The 20,796-nt window shown below is 37.6% G+C and overlaps 1 protein-coding gene across 2 annotated transcripts in view; it reads right to left on the minus strand.

Annotated features, from left to right (window-relative positions):
- MAN1A2 (mannosidase alpha class 1A member 2) overlaps positions 1–20,796 on the minus strand; it is a 141,963-nt gene that overhangs the window by 31,311 nt on the left and 89,856 nt on the right. For both annotated transcript variants that reach the window (XM_083852256.1, XM_083852257.1), the window contains exons 6-8: positions 19,907–20,001; positions 16,379–16,502; positions 15,876–15,969 (exon numbers count right to left, since the gene is read on the minus strand). In XM_083852256.1, the coding sequence (XP_083708382.1) occupies positions 15,876–15,969; positions 16,379–16,502; positions 19,907–20,001 (313 nt within the window). The remainder of the gene's footprint in view (positions 1–15,875; positions 15,970–16,378; positions 16,503–19,906; positions 20,002–20,796) is intronic.

Consider the following 20,796-nt stretch of genomic DNA (forward strand, 5'->3'; position numbering starts at 1 on the left):
TTATTTCTTTTTATTTTATTATACTTTATTAAGAGTAGGCCTTGGTGACTTTTTTCAAACATGAAAGGATTCCAGTCAAGGAATCCTTGGAAAGTCTTATTTTAAATTAAAAGGCATAGTAACTGCAGTTGCAAAGGATACCTTCAACAATTGCAACCAAAAGCAATTACAAAAAGCACTGCATTTTTCCTTGTTTATTATATACCTGCAGGTATGTGCAAACCTGCACAGTCAGTCTGTTTGCAGGCTTCCTCCTTGCCAGTTAAAGCTAAATAAAATCTTAATAGAAGTACAAAAATATTTACAGGGCATAGCAACATTTTTGCCCATTTCAAAAGATTTACATCCTGAAAAATATTGGCATTTTCCTTCTTAATAAACAGCATGCAATTGAAAAAAAAGAAAAAAAAGAAAAAAACACTCAATTTCATAGCAGTATTTTAATGAGCTTTGCATTTACCTATAAAAGACATATATTTAATCAAGTATTATTTGTGTCTCAGCTAATAATCCAAAAATCACATTCACCTCTTTCCTACAGACTGAGTGGAAGACCTTTAAATTCTCACATCATCTAGTACTTCTAAGGCAAGTTTCACTCCAAATGATTTTATTCAGATCAGCAATCAATTAGCTCACTGCTGAAGCACCCTCCTCTGAAGAGAACAAGGACAATCATTTCACAGCAAACCACAGAAACACATGGCAGGTCAGAAAAGACAGTGCATGGTATCCTTCTGAAATGACAAACAATCTGAGCTTGGGATAGGAGGGAGAGTCAGTGGCTCTTGTATGATTTGTTCGTTGTAAATGACATCATTTCTTTATAAATCTGGGTAGACAAATAAAGTTGTTTCTCCTCAAATAGCTTTCCAGGACTAAGACTGCACGGCCTCCCCTCCTCAGTTACCTCTGAGGCACTGTCTGTTATTCCTTTTCTGGATTAATTCTTGGAATGGTAGTCTTAGTCTAAAGTAAATAATACAGACACTAGGCATCTATTCAGCTCATTCTTCTTTCTAACACCCAGATCTACCTAATGGCTGTAAATAACTTCCTTCTGAGCCAGACATTTTCTAAATGAACCGCAGTGGTTCCCAAGAATACAGTTACGACAGCAGACTCCAAGTTAAGAACAATTCATCTCCTTTTGTTTACAGTGAAAGTTTGGTTCAGTAAGCAGTAAGATATTTTCCACAACAACTTAAAGACTCCTAAAGATAACACTAATAAGAAAACCTGCTCTAATGAAGGTCTACCTGCTCTCTAGAGCAAACTTAAGATGTGTAAATTATTTTTAAACAGATGGCTTTAAGCAGTTAACAGCAGCTTAATGAGGCAAATTAAAAACAGTTCATGATTTGCTAACCCCTCTCTGCTTTGTGCCTTAATTGTACCATTGTCATTTCCTGGCAATGCACAGGAATAAAGAAAGAAGGCAAGCACTGTTTTAAAAACAAAATATCATGCAGAACTGATACAGCAGTCCCAACACCTAGGGTAAGGCTTTGTGTTAAAGCAGTACAGGCTGTAAGTGAGCCCTACCCCTTCCCTTCCTGACCCCAATGCACCTCCTCCTGCACTGCCTTTGCATTCATAAAGCTCACGCTTTATTTACTTTACACAGAGTGAAGAAGGTGACATAAAAAGCTGAGCAGAACTGCATTTCATGTGCCCAACCCTCTGCCAGTACATATACACAAGCAGTCAGAGAAGACAATCAACTATAACAATATTTTTAATTCATGAATTTGCAACTATAACACTGACTGAGCATTTTTAAGTATAGACAGAGAAAAAACAAGTAAAGAATTAGAAATTTGGGAATCCATAAAAGAAACTCAAGTCTTACAACCTGAAATGTTAATTACGACTTTAAAGCAAAAAGAAAAACTATGTAAATCTGCATACAATGCTCTATAGCCAATAGATTGGAAACACCAAGGTGAACAACTACTGATTAATTTCAACCAAAAGAGTAGTAATACTGACTACTTTGTAACAAAAGAACAAAGTAGTAAAAGGTGATGTTGATTTTCCTTCGGGATCATGAACACTGTATCTTTGACAAAGCACTATTGTATTAAGTCGGGAAAGGATTTCAAGAGCAGGGAAGTTAAGACTAGGAGGGAGTAGTGAAGTGATTCAGCTAGTATTAAACTTTCATTAAGAAATCTTCACACCAGTTGTTCTGGGTACCAATTGGCCTTACACAATGCACAATCTGTAGGAGCACCTTTTCTCTGTGTAGAAAACTTTTAAAGAAGTGCTTTTCCGTTTGTCTTCAGAGTGGCACTGATTAAATTTCAGTTCAATCTTTCTTCACCTCATGTAGTTGGGCTTAGTACCCCTCAGCTGCTCTAAATAGGTGCAAGCTCTCTTTCTAATCCTTTAATCCAGAGAGCCAAAGCCCTAGAAATTGCAGCTGCTGCAGTCCACAGTGGAAATTCAACCTAAGGATGCCATAAGCCAAAGTGGATGGCTTAAAAGTGCCAACGCTTGTAAATTAACTACAGCAGAGGCAGCCCTGATAAAAGGAGGTGGAGGTGCAATTTTTAGTCAGGTATGAATCATTCATCACTAAGGAACATGTTACCAGCATGACAATTTTTCTGAAAACATGCAGATTGTCACATAAAAATCTACATTAAAAAAGTAGTTTTAAAGTTGAAAAGCTGAGCATTTAGAAATTAGGAGACAGCTGAGCAGACATTGCTTTCAGTTCTGGTGCCTGGTGCCACAACAGATTCAAGCAACAAGAAAAGCCTAGCTCAGCTCCTCTCGGCCTAGGGATGTATGATGATAAATGCTTTTGCACATACAACTTCAGAGAACTTAGCTGAACTCTAAAAATTCCATATGGAGAAAGTAAACATGAATATTTTTCAAAGGCTTGAAAAAAATATGGGTGGTTTTGTCCTCCAGCAGTGCTAAAATAAATAACTCCCACAGTATTTAATATCCAAAACATGATGATTCTTGAGATTCTTAACTGTATGCTTAGAAGAAACAAAGTTTCATCAGGTCATAACGATATTGCATCTCTAAGCTCACATAGGAATGGTTGAAGCATTTTTATCAAAGCCCTTAAAAAGGAAGGGAGCAAGGGAGGAGGGAAGGAAGGTGGGAGGGAGGGAGGGAGGGAGGGAAGGAAGGAAGGAGGGAAGGAAGGAAAGAAGGAAGGCGGGAGGGAGGGAAGGAAAGAAGGAGGGAGGGAGGGAGGGAGGGAGGGAGGAAAAAGACAGCTTGAGGCAGATAGAATATTCCAGTTGGAAGAGCTGAACACTGGAAGCTACAGAAATCTGAAAACACAATCACTTAATAGAAAGTGAACTTAAATGCTACCCACAAAATAAAACAAAGCAAAATGACTTCCTAGAACTCTAGTGATTATTAAACTAAAGATTAAATTTCTCAAGCTTCCACAATTCAAGTATGTACAAAGACAACAGAAGACCAGCAAGTAAAACTAGCCCAACTAATACACACACACACATATATATGTAACTAATGTAACTCGTGAACCAAAACACATCGTCAACTTTAATGCCTTTTATGACTCCATTTATGATACCTTACAACAGGTGCTCCTTTCAAGTTGAGGATTTGACAGCTGGAACAAATATTTTCCTTTTTATATTCATACTTCCCTGAAAATTCAAAATACTCAAACTATTTTTTACAATTCTGGAAAGATTTAGGTCATCTCTCATAAAACATGTTCTTGAATTAAAGGCCAATCAACTAATGATGTAAAGTCCACACGCAAAAATTCAAAAACACAATTGACCTTTACATTGCTGATTTCATTCAGAAGCAAAGTGGCCATTTATCACCTGAAGTTGTCTTTTCCAGATTATTACACCCATCAGCATCATCCGAATGAAGTATATCAGCCTCTCTACGATTTAGGTGGAAAATTCGGAGTAGCTGTCAATTCTAACTGTGCTGCCAGCTTTAACTAAATTGCTTGAATTCACAGTGAATTGATGGAAAGTCAGGTATGTACACTGCAGCCCGTGGAGGAGCCCCCAGTGGAGCAGGTGGATGTGGCCTGGAGGAGGCTGCGGCCCATGGAGAGCCCCCGCAGGAGCAGGCCCCGGGCCGGAGCTGCAGCCCGTGGAGAGGAGCCCACGCAGGAGCAAGGGGTCTGGGGGGAGCTGCCGCCCGTGGGGGACCCGTGCTGGAGCAGTTTGCACCTGGGGGATGGATCCCGTGGTACGGAGCCATGTGGGAGCAGTTCTTGAAGAGCTGCTGCCTGTGGGCAGCCCACGCAGGATCAGTTTGGGAGGGATGGCATCCCGTGGGAGGGACCCCACGTGGAGCAGGGGAAGAGAGTGACCGTGAGGGAGCGGCGGCGATGAAGTGCTATAGACTGACTGCAGCCCCCTGTTCCTCTGCACCGCTCAGGGGAGGAGGCAGAAGAGGGTGGATGGGGGGAAGGTGTTTTTAGTTCGCTTTTAGTTTCTCGCTGTTCTAGTCTGCTAGTGATAGGCAACGAACTACATTAATCTCCCTATGCTGAGTCTGTTTTGTCCATGACAATAACTGGTGGGTGATCTCCCTGTCCTAATCTCAACCCTAGAGTCCTTTTCCATTGTATTTTCTCCCCTTTTCCTTTGAGGAAGGAGAGTGAGAAAGCAGAGATATTGAAGTTCAACTGCTCAGAAGGGTAAAACCACCACAAGGTGCTAGGAAATCAGGTTGTGTGAAAGGCTTACTCAACAGTGGAGTACGGACTGAGACCGAGCTACAGCACTCTACATTTGCACTGCATTCATCACCATGCCTCTCTTATTTTTGACCACATCGGCAAAAAAAATGCTACAGAGTGATTTGCAATCACAGATCAATGTCTTCACTTAGATCTCCAAGATGAGGGGGTATTTTACCTTGTTGCTCCAGAACAGTCCAACTCCTAACAGAACTTTATGATTAAAAGAACCCAGCAGGATGATGCATTCTCCATCCAGAGAGTAAAAGTATAGACCCTCTCCTCTGCATGTCACCAAATTGGAAGCTTTTCTCACATGACCACAAGAAGGTACATCTCACTATATAGTCCAGAATGTAAAATCTCACATGTTGAAGACAGAAGAAATGGACGATTATGTGTCATCTGAAATCTATTATTGGTCCAGAGAACAACATTGATCTAATTATAAACAAGTAGTTGCACAGCCTCCAACATTTAAATGATACAGAAGGAATAAAATCAAAACATGTAACTGTAATATGGCTGTAAAAAGTTTGCAATTGGATTTTCATAGACTTTCCTTTCATAGGAAACTAATGAGTTAAAAATGGTTGAAAAATACAGTTTTGATATCCAAAGACTCTGGTACAAAAATCAATTACTAAAGAAATATAAGATTCCACCGGAGCTCAGACTTTAAAAACTCACAGAGCTTGTATCAAAGGATGCACTTTTAGTCCCTAATCATTTTAAATTAGCTGTCCTCAAGGTCAACAATTTAAAGTCCTCCAGAATATCAGATAGTACCCTAATACATGTTGGATTCTGTTCACACAGGCTAATTGACTGGCTTTACAGTGAGGAAAACAAATGTTAAAGCTGTTAGAAGACTAACTTCAAATTCTAGATATTGATGCGCTCCCCATTAATATCATGGTATAAAAGTGTAGTTTGGTGGTACAGCAAAATAAAATACTCATTTCTTTCCACATCAGTTTATGCAAGCACTTTGAAAACTCAAGTTACACCATACCTGAATCCTATCTTTAGGAATTCTTTATACACACACCCTTTCAAATGCATAATTCATATAAATGTTTAACCTTCCAACAACACTAGAATCTTAAACACACCAAACAAAGCTTCTATTTGTTTAGCTTTTTCAGCATCTTGATGAACAGACCAGCAAAATGTCTTAACCTTGCAGATTTATAAAAACATATTCCCTGTAATGCACTGCTCTGCTGTATTTCATTAAAACAAAATTTTAACAGATTAACTTGTTCTTAGCTTCTACTGAATAATCAGATTTGAATAGAGCCTTTTCTTGAAGCACTGTTAATTACATTTGTATTGTTTACAAAGCAAAAGGGCAAGGGGAATTCCCCATCAGAGGTTACATGGATTATTTTATATTCAAAACACATGCATATTCCTAAATGCAGAACAAACCAGGATATTTTTCATAATGTACTGAACTGAAATCAGATTTAAAAAACAACACCACCACCACCAAAAAACAATAAATGCCTGCATCCAATCCCCAAACTAACCATTAAATACATGGCATATCTCCAGTTATATAACTGACGTTTCAAGAACAAATCAAAAATGAAATCTACTTGCTGAATCAAATAAATGTGCAAAAATGAAGTCAAGCTGGGAACTACTTCTACAATAAATAAAATTATTTTAATCCTGCATCATTTGTACTTGAGAGAGAAAATCTTTTCCTTGCACTAAAGGGGAGAAAATCACCCAAGAATTAAAACAAAATTAAAACAGACTACTGTCCACCAGTCCAAACTAAAAATGTTTTGCAAAATACTTTTTTGTTTGTTTGTTTTCTGAAAATACAGGCCTACTTGACACAGTTCTGTTAATTTCCTTTAAGGTTATGGATGTTTTGATGGGGCTTGACATTGTATTTCATAATTTGTTTTTTCCACTATTCTTGGCATTTCTGGTTTCTTAGTTTTGTATATAGCACATTTTTAATGTGTATTATACCTGTATTAACAGATATAACTTGAGAGACCACCTCTGCTAAAAAAGGCATCTAGTAAATTTAAAAAAAGAAGAAAAAAAAGGAAGAGTAGAAAAAAATGCAAAATATCTTCATGGTAAAGGAGAACACTAACAGCTTCAGTTGCCAAAGAGAAGAGTTTTCTAATATTAGCATCTTTCTCACTACCCATAACTAATCAACCTGTTAATTTATGCTATAAAAATATTTTTAGGTTTCTAAATTATTTTCAATATTCCTTTCATCTTTTGAAAGACTACTTCATTCTTCAGTATTATTCATTTCACCTAGCAATTTGCAGGGCTTTTACATTGCAAAAGTAGATGTAAATACTGACAGAAAGGGTTTCTTGCTTAGTTTTAACAGTCCAGATAATAGAAACCCATGCAGTGACTTACTTCTCAATCTCTACAGCACCTTTTAAAGTTCGCACTGAAGAGAGTCACTCATATTTTAAATAGAGCTCACCCTGCCAAGATATATCATTCATTTAATTAATCCTTCCCTACTCTGACATGTGGGGTTATGCACAATGTGAAAGCATCTTCTTTGTCAAGTTATCTGGTTAAGGACTATTCAGTACAAAAGAAATATCAAACCGGGAAATTGATAAATTAAACACATAGACAGACAATAACAAAGATCAGAACTCTTCAGCTCCTGATTGATGGGTTGATAAAGGATCTGCTCATATACATCTCTAGAGAGTCAACCTGAATGTCATTGCTGATAAGAACGGGGAAACATGATCATCATGAATATTATGAGATATTTGAGGGAACCTCTAGAACTGTGAAAATAGATCTATGGGACAGCTGAAGGGGCCTCTGACTTTATGTAAAACTTACAATTGGATTTTAGGGGAAGGGCTAAAGGCAGAAAAAGGAAAAAATCAGGGAGGACTGGGGAGGAACAAGCAAGGAAAAAATGGAGATCAGGTGGGTTAAAAGGGCCTGGCTGCATGTAAACAGGTTGCCTGTCAATACGCTTGCTTTCCTGAGCCCTGCACCCACTCAACAGTCTGTCACTCTCTTTTTATTAAATCCTTTTCTTTACTATTTCTTGTGTCTAATCTCACTCATTATCCCATGTGTGAGTGCTGCATGGTGTAAACATCAGCAACTGGAGAAGCCATGGATCACAGAGCCTGCAGGTCTAGGTGCCAGCAACTGGAGAGACCGGCATGCAAGAGAGGTCTGTGTTGACAGTAACTGGAGAGAGTGGGATGCATGTTGCAAGGTCAGAGTGACAGCAACCGGAGAATGGAGCTGCAGGTTGCAGCAAGTGGAGAAAAAAGAATGTCACAGGGCCCTAGGTCTATGTGTCAACGAATGGGAAGACCTACCTGTGTTTATTTTTCCCAGTTAATTTAATCCTCAGTGCATGTCTGTACATGGAATTCATTAACAAACCTCAAGGTGGACAGGATGGTGAGTAGGAGACCTGCATCTGGGAAGACCCAAGGTTTAAGCTGATGCCTGGATAAGGGGTCCAGGGTCCAAGCACAGGTATTAGGTAATTAAGTATGTTAATTTTTGAAAGATTCCTCAGTGTGAGGGTTGCCTGGGAGAAGAGAGTGTAAGTGCATGCACGTATTTGGCCACAAACATGAGGAGGATGAACAAGACCTGGCTACCAGTACTCATCTTTTATGCGAGTATTACATGCGGATGCCACAAATGCCATGCTCTGTCAGTGGTAGTCTGTGTGGGTGGCCATGTTAGTGTCCTCTTAGATTATGCGTGCACCTCTTTAGGATACATGCTAAGCCTCACTCCTGGGCCAACCTGCACGTTGTAACAGCAGCAGTCACATCCACCGGACTGAGACAGAGATACCTCCTGGGTCTCAAAATGCACTGGGCTGGGCATCAAAAGCTACGAAGGAGCAATCCCCAGGTCCAAGAGTCTGCTAGATGCAGTGACTTTCTTAACATCTTTAATAAAGTGTATTATAAACATCTATTTCAGATTTTTTTTTTTAATTTTTCTTTTAAATACTGACAAAGAAATATAGACAGATGGTGCCATATATTTGACACAATTTCATATCACAAATGAAAATAGATTGGGTGTATTATTCTTTTTTGTCTTATACCTGCAAGAGTTTAAATGAAGCAGTTCAATTAATTACCTAGCTCAACTCAAGAGCATTAGTCTAAATCCATGTGTACAAGCAGGCATAAAAATTTAGGGCCCACTATTTGCACTGATTTAATGAAGGTAATTTAAATTGTTTTTATGACTTTTCCTACATATGAAAAATGCACTGTTTTAAAGAAAATGTAAATCTAATCCAATTCAATTAAATCCATGGAAGCCTTCTCTAAATAAAGTTTAATACTAAAACTGCTTGTTTTGGTTTAATTTAAGCATTTATCTTGCAAATGAAAGACCACTACTTAAATTGAAATATGCACATCCACAAAGACATTTGTTTTGGTTTATCTAAGGGACAGTCTACAGCACAAACAACTGGGAAACAGATATAAATTTTTCCCAGTCAGACACACTGGGTAAGCCTCAACTTATTCTGCACTACAGCTGCAGAGAACTGCAAGAAAGTGAGAAAATCACCAGAAGGTGCTAAGGCAGCATGTGTAACAAGGTGGGTTATATACCTATGTGAATCCTCTTACTTGTCTTCATAGGATAGACATCACTTTGTATAGGAAACAAGGTATTTAAATTTAGTATATTAAATAAACATATGTGGTCTGATACCACATTGTTAGCAGTCCTTGTAAACCAGCTGCCAGAGTGCCCCTCATTAGACTTTTAACTTGGTCCACTTGCAGATTTGTCTAAAAGGGCTTGTCTTAGGTAATGATACATGAACAAAGCACTGCAAAACAGACCACAATCTGACTATTCATCACATCGGTGCTGGTAATTTCAGTACCTGCCATTACATTCCTAATAGCAGAGTTCAGCTCATGCACTGTAAATGTACACACCAGCTTACTTTACAGTAATTTGTTTATGTGCTCATATGTCCTTAAGGTGAATAAACACAGAAGGCTAACATAGAATAAGTATTTTTGTTATTTGCATGCATAGGGAAACCATATATAGTCTAAAAAACGCCTTTAGTTAAACTGACACTACTTTCTTAAATAATAAATGCAGGTAACTCTATAGATAGACCGGTTCTAGGAACTGAGATATGAATCCAGAGTGATTTGCGTTCCCCTTCAGTAACATCTTTGCAAGAGATTTTGGAAGCAGATGAAATGCAATATTTTATTCTCCTTATTGAAAAGTAGAAAGGAAGAATGCCCAATTTACAGAAATGTGCAAATACAAATAGCATTTCCTAACTTGGCAATAACATGCAGAGTGGCAATATCATTGTTATTGCTGTTTTATTTGGTATTCACATCTAACTTGCTTGCAAATGTATATTAGAATTAAATTTTCTCAACATTTTCATTTTAGGAAAAAAGTTCTTCACTACAAAGTAATTTCCATAATTCTGAAATCTCTTATATTTAATCAAAATTTTAGTCATTATATCTGCATAGCAGGCTTCTTGAGAAAGTACTGTCATTTCCATTGAAAATAATCCAAATTCACTGTGTGATGTTCTGATGCTTACACCAAACGAATTGCTCACCACTTGAAAAGTAAATCTAACAAAGTTAACTGTACATTAACATGAGAAGTTAAAACATGCTTCTTGCCAGCTAGTTTTATTTCAAGTTTTACAGAAACTGGAACTCCAAGACAGAAGTAGTGTAAATCATTTGCGTCCACTGGACCATCACATTAGTCCATAATTAAAAATCGAATCTGTCAACATTCCTGTGGGCATTACAGCTTTGTTTTCTAGCAAAAGCCCCAGTGAGATGACAAATCCTGAGCTGAACCCATCAAAAGCTGTCTGTCATGCCACTCATGCTGTAATAATACCTGCACGTTATAAGCTTATACACAAATATTTAGCCTACACCTGACATCATTTTCCTCCTCCTGGGTATAACAAACTCCTGCTACACAGCACTAAAGCCCCAGTTACGCACTGCTACCTTTCAAAGCAGTTCCCCTGGAAAGCAGAGACGAAGCAATGACTAGAAAGCCATTCACCCGGCAGTTTTTAGGATTGTTTTTTTTGGCATTCAAATGGAAAAAAAAACAAAACAAAACAAACAAAAAAACCAATGGAATGGAATGGCAGTCCTCGCTGCAGAACTGCCTGCAGAGGCTCTGGACCCTGATGACTACTGCTGCATGAGATAGGCAGAAAAAAAAAAGAAGGGAATCTGTCACCAGAGCTGTTCTAAAAGTGCAAAATAAAATGCATTAAATACATATGGAAATCTTTATTAATAAAAATGTAAACATTAAAAAGACATGTCTATAGATTGGATTTATGTGACACTATATGGCTCTACTTATCTTTCCAGCTTGTTAAGAACCTGGAAGCCATCATCATGTCCTTGGTGAAACAATAATTAATAATTGACTGGTAACTTACTTTACTGATTACATATTTTTAGGTATTTGCAAAAAAAACCAAACAAACATTGACTGGCATGAGTGAAATACAAATAAAAATGAATGGAAGCAACCAGAACAATGAGCTAAAAGGATGGCGTGTCTCAGGACACTGCCCCTAGAGCACCATTCCCAAGCAATGAAATTGAGGAGTGTGCTGCTTTTATCAAGACCAGAAAGCCTGCACTCTGATAAATCAAACCACAGCACAATGACTCATCAGCAGAAGACCCCGCATCCTGATGTTAGAAGGATGGTGACAAGGTTGCAGCACATCACGTGCACCACTCCCCTTCCCCTAGCCCCAACAAGAGAACAGACCATGGACATACATTTTAAACACATTTAAATGAGGAAAAACAGACAAGACACAGCAACATGGCCAAGATCTATGGAGGGATAAATCAGAAAGTCTCTGAGGAAAAGAATCTGTAGCAATTGCTGATCCCTAGACCCAAAAAATCTGCCCAAAAACTAGCTAATCACTGTCATTCAAGAACACTAGATAAGTGAAGAAGGCTGGAAAGCTTTGTCCTTTGTGTCCAGTCAACACAGCCATGTCTTGGTACCTTTCAGTAACAGTGAATTAAATTTATAAGACAGTGAAAGTGTGTAGGTAAAAATCAGCTTGCTTTATGATTTTCAAAACAAATATCACATTCCCCCTCCATACAACCTTGCACTGAATTTTATTACTCTAATTCCCCTATACCAGCAGCGGAGATAAAAACTTTATATTTGTGAATTAAATCCACTTAATGCAAGGTTCTGATGGACAATGTATCATTTAGGTAGTGAAGAAAGGCAGTAGGTTTTGAGATCTTACATGTGCTGAGAAGTTACTTCAAACAAATCTTAGATATCAATGTACAGAACTCTTCTGTCTGCAATGGAAAGGGGCTTAAAACCATGCTTTTATGTGGTATCACACATCTGCACAGCTCCAGTTCTCTGGACTAAAGAGGAAAAAGGAAATAAAGGTTTCTGACTGGGACATTTCAAAGGCACATTAGCTGCTCATGCTAAAATTTAATATTTGGGACTGAAACTCAAATAAAGTAGATGCAATCCTTGTTGGTTTTCTATTGTTGTTTGTTGTTGTTTTTAAACATATAAAATGAGGCTAGGCTGCTTGTGTAAATACCTCTGAAAAGATATCAAAATACTGTTCTTTCCACAAAATTCATGTTGGAAGTAGAGATACATACAGCTCAAAGCCTACAGGGCCACACCAAGGTTACTGAAAATGTTTGAGGTTTCTCTTTTTTCCACAAATCTGTCTTGCAACAAGAATTGGTTCTAATTATTTAAGTTTACCTATCATCCTGTTAGAACAGAATTAAACGGAAAAACAACAGAAGTGTATCTATTCAGTATTGCTTCTAATCAAATCATATATATTTTTATTTTTTCAAATATTTTACAAGCTAGTTGTAAAGACAAAACATAACTATGAGAAAACTTTACTTAAACAGATTCTTCCATCATATAATTTTGTTTAATACTCTCTGGATAATCAACTGGCAGTAACTGGCACACCGCAGATATTTTTATTACTTAAAATAAAAGCATCCACGACCAGAGTACATCCACTATCAGCATGACTGGTACAGAAATACAAAACATAGCCACCACTAGAATGATGCTATGTTTCAGCAAAATCCCATACTTCCTCAATAGTCTATTTGATGGATTTATTTTACTTATTTCACACCACTTTTGACTTAGTTGGAACACTGTACAGATTAACAGAAAACCTAACTAGAACTGAGCCAAGCCTGAGGAGGAGAAAAGATGTTAAAAGGAAAAAAGCAAAAAAGCAAAAAAACTAGCAAAACTAAACAACAAACAAACTAACAAACAAAACGGAAGAAATCCAGAAAGGTCAGAGCCAAGAGTTACATTTATCTAGGCCAATAGAGTTCTGAAATAATTTTCAGAAACTGTCTGTAGAAAGTAGTTTGTACAAGATAAACGTTGCATCAGACTAAAGGTCACAGGCAAAAAAAAAAAAAGAAGAAAAAAAGAGAAAAGAACAGGGAGGCTTGGCTGCTTTTCCAGAAGCTGAAAGAAACGTTATGCTTTGGTGCTCTTTCCACTGTCTCTGTATTTCCAGTACTAAAGTATATAACAAGCAAAACACAATGTTCTTTGAAATTATCTTCTGAGGAAGATATAAAAGCTTTTTTCATCCTTAATACCAACAATATGAATAGGTCAGTAACAATATCATGGACTCTGACAAGAGTCCTCTAGGGAAGTGAGATTTAGTGCATGAGGGTATCACCCTTACTTAACTGACTTTTGTGATGCAGAATATGACCTCTGCAAGGGAATCCGAAGGAAGGAATTTCTGTCTAAGCCTCAGCTGTTCCAGCTCATAAGGCCAATGTTTCAGCATTTATGCATTGTTACTCTAACTCACATTCTTAAATTTCTGCAAATGAATTCACTAATGAGTTATCTCTCAGGGCTACAACAAAGACAGTTTCTCATTGTCCCATCCTGTTTTGTGGCAAGTAAAAAAAAAAAAAAAAAAAAAAGGATTATGGATTCTTGCTCTCTTGTCCTCACAAACCTTTCCAAGATAAGTTTATAAATGCTACATTGATGAAATGTTAGAAACACTCCTAGAAGCTCTGTATCAGCATTAGGTGCCCTATTTGCCTTGGGGGAAAAAAATCCAAAACAAACTCCAGGAAGTACGTTTGTGGTTAGTAAGCAGCACAAAAATATTAAGTGCTCTATAAAGGTGTAGTTCTTTTCATCTTAAAAACTTAAGTCTTAATCTGCAATACTAAATTCTACTTTCAAATGTATAATCTTTCAAAATTCATTTAAAAGGTTATGTTAGAGCTTCACCAAGCTTTGTCAAGTTAAAACTTCCACTGTATGTTTATTTATTATTTCCTTCTCCAGAGTTGCTAATAGCAATAGTATTATTACTAAAACCAATAAAAAGCCCCTGTAGAATCCTGGTAATATGCCACATTATACTACCTTTGTTGAAAGTAGTAAAAGCAATTGGTTAGGAATAGAAAAAGCAATATAAAAAAAATATTGCAGAACAAACAAGTTGACTTTTTAATAAATTATAGACGAATGTTTGTATGTACTTGCCCCCTTTTTTTTTTCAGATGCATTTGTAAGCCTAAATTTGTCTGAAGGATTTATCTCATTAATCCAGGCACCCATCTCAAAAGGTGGCCCTATTCACTTGCACTCTTTGAAGAGAATTTTGGTCTTACTGATCTAATTAGACAACTATTTTCAAAGTCACTGCAATGACAGCTGCATTCATTTCCCTCATATTCCAGACTCAAAGTCAGAAGCAAATTCTCAATTTGCAAGCCAGAACATGTTCTGCTGGATATTTACAGCCAAACACTGAAATCACCAAAGCCTGTCAATGATGTCAAACAGGACAAAAATAGACCATCTTTCTTGTTTTTCCTAAATGAACTTGCATTCGTAAAAGATGAAGGAATAGAAGCCTTGAAGAAAAAGAACTATCTTCATCACATACACTATGAAAGCACTAAAACATTCAACATTTCTTAGAAGAACCACTTCAAGAAAAGGAATCAGGGTTGTGTGTGTGTCTTCGTGTTTTCCCTCTCCACTTAGATTGTCAACAAAAGAAAATACATTTTTAAAATTTTCATCCCAAAGCTATTCTGCTTTGTTTTAATGAGACACACACAGGTAACAGCAGGATCTACAGAAATGTTCAGGAAGCTGTAGTTTCTTCACAACAAGGAGAAAAGGGGAGGTGCTGGTTACCTGTAATAGGATCTGAAGGAACAGCATAAAGCTGCATCAGAAAATGTTCAGGTTGGATATTAGGAAAAGGTTCTTCACTGAGGGTGGTCCGTCACTGCAATAGATTCCCTAGGGCAATGGTAATGGCACCAAGCCTGCTAGAAGCAATGTTGAAGAAGCATTTGGACAATGCTTTCAGATACATGGTTTGATTTTTAGGTAGTTCTTTTTGGAGCCAGGAGTTGGACTTAATCATCCCTGTGAGTCCCTTCTAACTCAGGGTATTCTATGATTCTATGTCATTTCACATGTCAGTAAGAAGAACAATGATCCTTAAAAATTGCAGTCCCTAATACCAGGTGAAAGTATATATGTGCGTATATATATATATGTAAATACACTTTTCCCAGGTGAAATATATATTATATTAAATATAATAAGTATATTTAACCAGATGTAAGACTTCAAATTTAACCAGAACAAACATGCATAATTAGTCACCTATAAACAGTATCTTACACTACTCCTGCAAACAGTAATCCACTAACCAGATGGCTGCAGATAAAAAACAGGAACAAAATCAAAACGAGGAACTGTTTTTCTGTCTCGTTCTTTATTACCAAAGATTTTACTGACTGACAGAAGTAAAAGATATGCACTGGATTTGGTAGGAAGCTGCCTTCAGAACATACCATAAAAATGAGTCAAATGATTTCTGAGAGAATGATTGGCAGAAGTTGGTTTCGGGAAATCTAAATTCTAAGTAATTCTTTTAGATTTCATATTTTCAAGCAGTGCTGCTCATGCCCTTGAGAATAAATTTTCTGATCTCCAACTCAGCACCAAAGAAAGAAGCAGAGCTTTAATTACGTATGAATAAAATAAGAATACTTACGCTGACCCCATCGGCCTGTTCTTGGATTCAAATAATTTGGATAAAGTCCATTAGGACGATCCATTTTTTGAAGTAACTTCCGAATGTGCATGACCTAAATTAAATCAAGAATCAGTATCACCACTAACAACTTTCACCAACTCTCTGCATATTGATAAATCTAGATTTTTTTTTCAGAAGCTTTCTTAATCTGATCCTGGAAGCTTTCTTGAGGTCCTTCTGTTTTGTTTTTAAAGGTTTGATACATAAACATCTTTTAAAAATGTGATTTTTAAATGCATGTTGAAACAAATAAAAAATCTTCTGTTGTCACAAATTCTAAAAAGTCACCTATTTGGTAATAGAAATACATGTACAAAAGATTTTACTTGCTAGCAAGAATGCAGATAGAACGTAATCCATTACAAAATGCAATATGGGAGGCACTTTCCTTTAATGTAATTTATGCTGAAACAGTAAAAAAGACAACTGTATGATTAAAAAAAAAATAATTTGAGACCTACCTTGTTGTAATACACAGGGTCCCCTGTCAAATAGCTGAGGTGGACAAATTCCATATGTAGAGTACCAAACTCAGCAAGGATGCTGCTTCCTGCCGAAGCCCAGCCCCAGTTTCGACCCACTCCACTGATTTTCAAGAAATACATGCGAAAATCAGGAAAAAAAGAACAAAAAATTCAGAATTACTGTGCACAGTACTAGTAACAACTACCAAATTAAAGAGGTAAGAGCAAAATATTAATCTGTACTTAAGATTACGGAAGTTGTGGTTTGGTAGATTGGTTGGTAATTTGGTGGATTAATTTTCAAAAAAAAATACCATAATGTCATCGATAAAAAGTCTTGTGATTATACTTTTGTGTATCAAGATATTGTATATTTCAATGTCTTAACACTGGGTCCAATCTCTCAACTGTTTTTTATTCATTCCGTATTCCTAAGAACAAGAAACAAACGCAATTATCAGATGAGACAAGTATACTTCTAAGTGTGGCAGCATCAGCTTCCTTCTTCTGTCAGACATTTGCTGTCTTCTCTTTACTTGTGTGGGATGTGCTTAAAGTAAGTATTAGACCCTTGAGCAAGATGGGAGTGGGCCCTATTTCTCTCTACTTAGGAAAATTGTGTGTTTATGCTAGGCAGAATATTATGAATTTCTCAGATTCACATAAGGAACCATCAGAATTTATCATGCCAAAGATCTTTTGCACTGTAAGAGATATGATCTTGTTAAGTCTTAACTCCTAAATTACCTCTGGTTTGATCTGTGAGTTTTCACCAGATTCCAGGACTGGGTCCTTTAATTTATTAAGTTAGACATATTTTCCTGGAGATTTCTTCTACTGTCTTTCATACAAGACTTCAGTTATCAGTAAAACTACAATTAGGAATGTCTTCTTACTTATCATAGAATCACAGAATGGTTTGGGTTGGAAGGAGCCTTAAAGATCATCTAGTTCCAGCCCCCCAGCCACAGGCAGGGATGCCACCCACTAGATGAGGCTGCCTAGAGCCTCGTCCAGCTTGGTCTTGAACACCTCCAGGGATGGGGCTTCCACAACTTATCTGGAAAACCTGTTCCAGTGCCTCACCCCCCTTTGAGTGAAGAATTTCTTTCTTATATTTAATCTAATTCTACCATCGTTTAGTTTAAAACTATTCCCCCTTGTCCTGATTGACCAAAAAGTTGTTCTTCATCTTCTTCATAAGTCCCCGTCAAGTATTGAAAAGCTGCAGTGAGGTCTTCCCTGAGCCTTCTCTTCTTCAGGTTGAACATCCCCAGCTCTCTCAGCCTTTCTTCTTCATAAGAGAGTTGCTCCAGCCCTCTGATCATCTTTGCGGTCCTCCTCCAGACCCCTTCTGACAGATCCAGATGTTTCTTGTGCTGGGAGCCCCAGATTTGGACACAGCACTCTAAGTGAGGCCTCACAAAGGCAGAGCAGAGGGGGACAATCACCTCTCTCAATTTGCTGGCCACCTCTCTGTTGATGCAGCCCAGGATACAGTTGGCTTTCTGGGCTGCAAGAGTGCACTGCCGGCTCATATCAAGCTTTTCATCCACTAGAACTCCCCAGTCTTTCTCTGCAGGGCTGCTCTCAATGTGTTCTTCCAGTCTGTACTCATATCTGGGATTGCCCCAACCCATGTGCAACACTTTGCACTCACACTTGCTGAACCTCATTAGGTTCACATGGGCCCAATTCTCAAGCTTGTCCAGGTCCCTTTGGATAGTATCCCTTCCTTCTGTTATATCAACTGCACCACTCAGCTTAGTGTTATATGCAAACTTGCTGAGGGCACACATGATCCCATCATCTATGTGACTGATAAAGATATTAAACAGTACCGGTCCCAGGACAGAACCCTAAGAAACACCACTTGTCACTGGCTTCCACTTGGATGTAGAGCCAGTACACCACCACTTTCTGGGTGCGGCCTTCAAGCCAATTCCTTATCCACTGAATAGTCCACCCTTCAAATCCATCTCTTTCCAATTTGGAGACCAGGATGTCATATGGGACCATGTCAAAGTCCTTGCAGAAGTCCAGGTAGATGACAATGGTTGGTCTTCCCTTGTTAACTGATGCAGTTACTCCATCACAGAAGGCCACCAGATTGGTCAGGCACAATTTGCCCTTGGTGAAGCCATGCTGGCTGTTTCAGATCACCTCCTTGTCTCGCATGTGCCTTGACATTGCCTCCAGGAGGATCTTTTCCATGATTTTCCCAAGAACAGAGGTGAGGCTCACTGGTCTGCAGTTCCCTGGCACCTCCTTTTTAAAACTGGGAGTGACGTTTCCCTTTTTCCAGTCACCAGTGACTTCGCCTAACTGCCAGGACTTTTCAAATATGATGGAGAGATTATTTTTTTTATTATTATTATAAATTAGAAAAAGGAAAAATGTAAATGAAAAATATCAGTAATGTTTTTTCATTTACAGCAATTGTAGCTTCGCCTGAGACAGAACACCTTTAAAAATACAGTAACCACTGTTCACAGACTGTATAGAGACAAAAGCTGTGTTTTTTGTTTGTTTGTTTGTTTGTTTTTTGATATTTTTTTTGTTGTTTTTGGCTCAGCTCTCATAGCGAGAGAAAATGAAGTGTTTCATGAAAAATACAAAATCTAATAAAACACAAGTTGCTAATTTTTCATATCTGTCTTTCAGGCCTTGTCTTTTACGTGTGTGTTAGCCTCATGATAAGCATTCACACATACACAGGCTACTGTCACTGCCTCCTTGCATGTCAGTCACTGTATTTTCTGCCGTGATGCCAGCTGGCTCTGTACATTACCAAGAGACTGAGACAGTGAATGCATTAACAGGAAAATTCTGGCATCACAATGATAAAAATAGAAAAAATGCCTTGTGTCAAAAAATGCTTTCAAAATTTGAGGGAAAACCCAGCATTAAACAAGCAATGCAAGATAAATTAGACAAGGCAATTTTCTTCCACAAGGCAATTCAGACCATCTAAGTTCAGTATACAGCTGAACAGCCATCAAAGGAGCCTATCCATCTCAACTGACCATAGTGGTCTTCAGCACACTAGCCTTTATACCTAAGCCAAACTGTAAAATGAATCTTCGTGAATGAGTATCTTCAGCATCCTAATACTTTCTCAAACATTTTGAGATTTCTGAAAGTAACATACAGCTCGCAAAGTGCATAAAAAACAGTAAATTCAAACACGGCCTGTAAACATTTTTGTTTTTTAATAGGAATGTGATGACTAAAGAACTAATGATTAAGTTCTAGGACAACATATGGCATAATAAACTCAGCATGTTCTAATGACATGTTGAATTCTTACTGCAGAATCAGGGAAAAAAATTAATGGTCACAAAGTATTGCAGTTAATGAGGTAGGATGCTCTGAACTCTACTAACATTATTCTTAAGTTCCAGAAATACCAATTTGTCATCATTTTCTGAAATTGCACTACTTAGAAGAACTGACATATGCCATTACTAATTCTAAGTTGGGGGAAGGGGAGAAACACAGAGAACAAAAAAGAAAATTCATTACCTTTTCAGATTCACCATGGCCCATGGTATACCTGTAGGCGTGTTGAAGGCTGGAAGAAGTTTTCCTGCCAGCTGCACTGCTTTGATCTTGAAAACCTGAGATAGTAGGATCAATTGGAAATAGTTACAAATTCTGATTTATCTCCAAGAACTATAAAGACTGAAATTTCCTTGCCCCACCCACTTCATCTAAGAAAAGCTTTATGTCATAAAAAAAGATAATGCATTAACTTCTCATTTATTTTCACTTGTTCACTTTATGAATATCATTAAGATTTGAACACGAAAAGAAAACTTGTTATGTTAACGACTCTGCCTCCATGCTCACCAGCAACTTTGCTAAGGTTCCTATGAAAGAAGGATATCAATCCTCCCTCCACCTCCTTCCACCAACATTAAGAATTTCAAATACTGTCTAAAGCAGTCTTTAGAACATACTTTATATTTTGGAGCTAAAAGCAAGTCAACTCCTCCACCTGACACACAAGTGTTTTAACTTTTACAAACTTACAATCTCTTTAACAATATATTTAGTGTAGACAGATTTCCTGTCTTTTCATGAACACTAAGCAAAACCATATATGCGCAGTTTCCTGTCGCTTTTCCTTCATTGATAATACAGAAGACAAATAACAGGCTTAGTATTTCCTCTCCAGTTTGATTAGTCATACAATTTACTGACAGGACAAAATGACTTTAATTTCCATTGTTGTTCTTCATGTCTCTAAAAAATGTGCTTCCAGAACATAAACCTGTAATATCTTTATTTAGAGCCTGATGTTCATTAGTTAAATGAGTAACTCGGAGAAAGTTCCTGCTAAGCCTATAGGAAGCATCTTTTCCAAGAAGGCATACTTGGCAGATGCCAATGACATAAAATTGGTTTTAGTA

This window comes from Anser anser (assembly GCF_964211835.1).
Source record: "Anser anser genome assembly, chromosome: 1".
Classification (NCBI taxonomy): domain Eukaryota; kingdom Metazoa; phylum Chordata; class Aves; order Anseriformes; family Anatidae; genus Anser; species Anser anser.